Source organism: Oncorhynchus mykiss, chromosome 2 (genome assembly GCF_057628025.1).
Source record: "Oncorhynchus mykiss isolate SJ-2025 chromosome 2, ASM5762802v1, whole genome shotgun sequence".
NCBI classification, from domain to species: Eukaryota; Metazoa; Chordata; class Actinopteri; order Salmoniformes; family Salmonidae; genus Oncorhynchus; species Oncorhynchus mykiss.
The window spans coordinates 92,190,367-92,196,366 of record NC_143023.1 but is presented as its reverse complement, the minus strand read 5'-3'; the positions used below and the strand labels follow the sequence as shown (position 1 = coordinate 92,196,366).

At 43.0% G+C, this 6,000-nt stretch overlaps 1 protein-coding gene across 2 annotated transcripts in view; it reads left to right on the top strand.

Moving 5' to 3' along the window:
- Positions 1-6,000, top strand: part of LOC110499841 (cytoskeleton-associated protein 5-A) — a 39,867-nt gene that overhangs the window by 11,005 nt on the left and 22,862 nt on the right. For both annotated transcript variants that reach the window (XM_036959106.2, XM_021576906.3), the window contains exons 16-22: positions 69-161; positions 375-560; positions 1,573-1,667; positions 1,840-2,023; positions 5,134-5,276; positions 5,475-5,649; positions 5,824-5,937. In XM_036959106.2, coding sequence (XP_036815001.2) covers positions 69-161; positions 375-560; positions 1,573-1,667; positions 1,840-2,023; positions 5,134-5,276; positions 5,475-5,649; positions 5,824-5,937 — 990 coding nt within the window. The remainder of the gene's footprint in view (positions 1-68; positions 162-374; positions 561-1,572; positions 1,668-1,839; positions 2,024-5,133; positions 5,277-5,474; positions 5,650-5,823; positions 5,938-6,000) is intronic.

Genomic DNA, 6,000 nt, shown 5'->3' with positions numbered 1-6,000 from the left:
GTAAATGGGTTAGAGACATATTTTAAGTGGCGGCTTCATTTACTGTTCTTTCATGTGATTGTCATCAGGCTGTGGAGCAGATGGACAAGAATGAGATGCCATGCCAGGCTCTGGTCAGGATGCTGGCCAAGAAACCAGGCTGGAAAGAGACTAACTTCCAGGTACAGTATACCAACTTTAAACACTTACCGATAAAATGGAAGTATCACAAACAAGTATATATTTTAGTGGACAGTCCCTTTTTTTGGTATTGGACCTTGTTTTTGTCCAGCTCCTGTCATTATTTTGGATGCATGTAGAAAGAAAACGTATTCACTAGATGGATCCACCCACATGGTCTTCATAACTGACTTTTGGCTCTTGGGTTTGTTCAGGTGATGCAGATGAAGCTCCACATTGTGGGTCTGATAGCCCAGAAGGGCTCCTTCTCCAAGACGTCTGCCTTCGTGGTGCTGGACGGCTTGGTTGATAAAATAGGAGATGTGAAGTGTGGGGGTAAAGCTAAGGAGGGCCTGACTGCTACTGCCGAGGCCTGTTCCCTCCCCTGGACTGCTGAACAGGTTTGTTGGCACTATTTGTTTATGACACTGCTATTCTGTTAGTCTGTTTTTGAATGAAAAGAACAAGACTAAGAACACAAGTAAGATAAATATCACAGGGGTCCCAGGACTGGTTTGGAGATTAGTATGTCATATGTCTGTTCTACAAAATATATATTCCCAAATATTACATTTTTCTGTTAACTGACATGCAGGATTGTTGATTACGTTCTGATATATATCATTAAATGGTCTATAATGGACATCACAGTGGCGCTCAACTCAGACAGCAGTGTCTAGCCTACTGTAGTTGCTGGCAAAGCCGATTCATTCAAAGCCGATTCTTTAGAACTTTCCAGTGCTACTATCTTTGCCATGTAACGGTGTTAATGAAACTAAATCAGACAGCCCCCATAGTTGACCTATGACCTAGTCTGCTAGTTGCGGTGTGTTCTATGCAAGGTAAATATTCCTCAAGGTTCAAGTCGCGAGAGCCATAAGAGGGGAAACGTGTATTCTGACAAGCAGTCAGTGCACAACAATTCTTAATGCAATTGTGAGAACACTTTTGAAAGAGGTTTTGGCAAATATTTTGAAAGCAGTTTTGGCTTTAGATTTTTTTTAAAGAGGGGAGAACCCTGCTTTTCCCTAAAAGCATGATGATGGTCATTACGTTCTTACATGAAAGGGAGTTTAACTTGGCCCCAACCAATCAAACTGAGATCCTCTTAAGTTTCAGTCATGGGCCTTTTTTATTTTTTTCAACCGGTCCCTGGCCTGGTCTGTAATGATTTGACTGGAATAGGGTCCAAGGCAGACAACATGAAAGAGGATTACTGGTTTATAGATATGATTCCACGTTCTCTAAGAACGTCGCCTGATGGTCCTAAGGGAACATTCTCTGTGGGACCTTTGTCTAGTTCCCTGTACGTTCCCAGGACTTCACTGAGGACCATGTCAGGACCTTTTTAGGACGTTCCCAGGACTTTCATGGACATCGCGTAGTTGTTCACTAATGTGCTTCATCCCTCAGGTGGTCTCCATGGTTTTTGCACAGAAGAATCCAAAAAATCAAGCTGAAACCCTCAACTGGTTGTCTAACGCCATGAAGGAATTTGGATTTACTGGGTTAGTCTTGCTTTCCATTATTGGAGGCGTATTCATCTACCAATAACAGTATCAAAGCCTTCGCTGTCCTATGATTTAGATATTTTAATTCACCAAATCATTGTGGTAACACAAGTCTGCAGGTAAAATGCTTTGTGTTATAAACATTTATGAAAATGTGTATCCCCTGCAGCATCAATGTGAAGGGTTTCATCAACAACGTAAAGACGGCGTTGGGAGCGACCAACCCTGCGGTGCGGACAGCAGCCATCACCCTCCTAGGAGTCATGTACCTGTACATGGGAGCTCCTCTACGCATGTTCTTTGAGGATGAGAAACCTGCCCTGCTGAAACAGATAGATGATGAGTTTGAAAAGGTAGGAAAAAACATGTGAGCAGCATGTTCAGTGAAGTAAACAATATAGTATTTGATGTATGTCTTTGTTTCCTTCTTCCTAATGACTGGCCTCTTTTTGAAATTGGTAGCTAGAGGTTTATTTCAACTTTGATCTGTTCGGTCTACATAAGATGAATCTCTTGTGAACAGACTATTTAAACATTCTGGTACCGTCGATCTGTCATCAGGCTTTAGGCTGCATGAGATAACGAGCAGAATTAGTTCAGTGTTTGTGTTTTCGTCACTGGTTATTTTTGACGAATCGGGTTTGGGCGAAGGCAGTGGTTCAACTGGGGGTGGGGATATCCTGCCTGGTTAAAAACAGCTGGAATTATCAGGGGGGGTGGGGCTGTTTTATTTTGCAAGGGTGATGTTAATCGGTTAGCTGCTGAAAATACATGCTTAATGGTCTACAGGTTATTTTTATAATTTTGTGGAATTAAATTGGTGCGTATGTATTTTTGTTAGTCGTCAGGCATTTCATTTATCACAGCATACAGACCCTAGTTTGAGGAGCTGAATAGCCTACCACCTGTCAGTCAGCACGAGAGTAGCTCCTTAAAAAGCCTGTAGGTTACTGGAGTGAAACCTGCTTTTATAAGCCCAGTCATTGGCAACAAATAACAATTCTAAATGCATTCGCGTGTTAACTTTGGTGTCCACGATACCCCCTTTTTTTCTTTTGGTGAAGCGCACCCATTTGCCTTAAGGGTTCATAGGCTATAGACTGCTTACTCTTGACTATCAGCACACCACCCACTTTTCAATGCGAGCTGTAGGCAGGGTAGTGTAATGCGAGCTGGAGGCAGGGTAGTGTAATGCGAGCTGTAGGCAGGGTAGTGTAATGCGAGCTGGAGGCAGGGTAGTGTAATGCGAGCTGTAGGCAGGGTAGTGTAATGCGAGCTGGAGGCAGGGTAGTGTAATGCGAGCTGGAGGCAGGGTAGTGTAATGCGAGCTGGAGGCAGGGTAGTGTAATGCGAGCTGGAGGCAGGGTAGTGTAATGCGAGCTGGAGGCAGGGTAGTGTAATGCGAGCTGGAGGCAGGGTAGTGTAATGCGAGCTGGAGGCAGGGTAGTGTAATGCGAGCTGGAGGCAGGGTAGTGTAATGCGAGCTGGAGGCAGGGTAGTGTAATGCGAGCTGGAGGCAGGGTAGTGTAATGCGAGCTGGAGGCAGGGTAGTGTAATGCGAGCCGGAGGCAGGGTAGTGTAATGCGAGCTGGACGTCTTACTTTGAAGTAAAATAGCCTTGTGAAAATCCATCCATAGAAGCTTTCAGGCAGTTATTTTCTGAAGACTTCCTTATGCCATTAAAACCTCTTTGGGCTGGGTGGGATGCTAGAGCCCCACCTCGACAACATCCGGTGAAATTGCAGAGTGCGAAATTCAAAATACAAAAATCGTAATATTAAACATTCATGAAAATACAAGTGTTGTACATCGTTTAAAAGCTTAACTTCTTGTTAATCCAGACGTTTTGTCAGATTTCAAAAAGGCTTTACGGCGTAAGCATACCATGCGATTATCTGAGGACAGCGCTCTGCATACACCAGCATTAAAAACATTTTCCAAACCAGCAGAGGCGTCACAAAAATCAGAAATAGCGATAAAATAAATCACTTACCTTTGAAGATCTTCCTCTGTTTGCAATCCCAAGGGTCCCAGCTACACAACAAATGGTCGTTTTGTTCAATGAAGTCCTTTTATATCCCAAAAAAGTCAGTTTATTTGGCGCGTTTGATTCAGTGTTCCACTCGTTCAACATGCAGACAAAGGAATCCCAAAAGTTACCGGTAAACTTCGTCCAAACAAGTCAAACAACGTTTCTAATCAATCCTCAGGTACCCTAATATGTAAATAAAAATACTACATTCTATGTTCAATACCGGTGGTAAATAACGAAGTGCGCGCCCTCATCCACACGCGCCACAAGACCACAGTCCAAATGAGAGCCATCTTGAAAGACTACAACTACTAATTTTTCAAAAAACGAGCCTGAAACCCTTTCTAAAGACTGTTGACATCTAGTGGAAGCCATAGGAACTGCAATAGACAAGCATTGGAATGGCCTCAAATTGGAGTGACCTCAAAAACAAGAAATCTGGGTTTTCGCCTGCCATATCAGTTCTGTTATACTCACAGACATTATTTTAATAGTTTTAGAAACTTGAGTTTTCTACCCAATGCTACCAATTCTATTCATATCCTAGCTTCTGGCCCTGAGTAACAGGCAGTTTACTTTGGGCATGTCAGTCATCCGAACTTCCGAATACCGCCCCCTAGCCTTAAGTTTTTAACCAGCATTACTCTCCTGTTCTATTGGATTTCATATTCACTTACTTTTGTTGTCCAGAAGCCAAAGGCACAATCCTAGTCTTATTAGCAACCCATTATACTAGTTGCTATTAGATCCCCCCCTTTTTTTACGTTTCTAACGGAGATTTCCGTCTCTCACATGAAATTGCCCGCCGTTAGGTGTGTAATTTAGAACTGTGTTTTCCGTGAAATAACTGTTTTCCGTGAATTCTATTCATTAGCTGCTTCATTACAGCAGTTGCTTGTTCAGTAATAGGCTATAGCTTTTTTGACTGTAAGACGATAGACTTGCTATTCATGAAAAATATCCAGTCCTTGTATGCATGCATAGTATCAGGGAGGAAAAAGCGAAGCGAGAGGTTTCATTCTTGCCAAAATAAGCCCAGTGCGATTTCTATAGGCTTATTTTGGGCATAAGCTTGTCACCTGCCATCCCGCCTTGCCATTGTTAGGGTGGAAACATCTCTGTTAGTATTTTCTGTTGGTCACATCATTTTACTTATTTTTTTTAAATGTAACCGTTTGTTGAGGGTCAGTTAGTCGGCAGCAACATTGACTGAAATTTGCACCCCTAGTGGAGACTTTGCAAGACCAGGAATCTAAATTTCTAATCCCCCCCCAAAACCTAATTGAGGATCGGACCAAATTACGCAATATTTTCTTTATGGTTTAACTGAGATTAACATAAGATTGATGTCAGGTAGGCAAATAAGATATGTTTATATGCACAGGTATATATTTTCCAATGTGACTGAGATTGCTGCTTTTGCCTCTTCAGATGCAAGGCCAGTCTCCTCCGGCTGCGTTCAGAGGAACCAAGAAAGGAGGAGCAGAGGAGGACGGTGAGGAGGCAGACGAACAAGAGGAGGATGGAGGAGGAGCACCTGACATCATGGATCTGCTACCTAGATCTGACGTCAGGTTTGAATTCACACACTACCTCACCGCTCCTTCTCGGCACTGTTCCACATTTTCAACAAGTATGGTGGTCCTGCTTGGATTGGTTTGGCTCATCTGGCTCAGTGTGAAAAGCCCTATAGTACTTGGACTATTTTGGTTTTGATGTTAAATGGTTTAGCCATTTCACCTTATGAATCTATTTTCTTCATCTCCTGTCAGTGATAAGATCACACAAGACATGGTGGATAAGATGGCTGATAAGAACTGGAAGATCCGTAAGGAAGGTCTGGATGAGGTGGCAGCGGTCATCTCTGAGGCCAAGTTCATCCAGCCCAGTATAGGAGAACTGCCCATGGCACTGAAGGGCCGACTCAACGACTCCAACAAGATCCTGGTAAGAAATGAACTCTGCTCTGACAGATACCATGACATAAAAAAAAATCTACATTTTAGAGATCCTAAGCGATCTGTTTTTCTCCAGGATATTGGGAATATCAGTGCAAACATCATTTATAGATGTCCTGCCATATTGTAGGTATTTCTGACACTGAATTATGTCTCTCCCCAGTGCCAGCAAACCCTGACTATTCTTCAACAAATAGCCGTAGCGATGGGCCCAGCTCTGAAACAACATGTTAAGAGCCTGGGCATGCCCATCATCACTGTACTGGGAGACAGTAAGGTAAAGACTATCATACTCTAAAATACCTGCACAAAGGCATAGGTAGACATTAGGATTAATGTG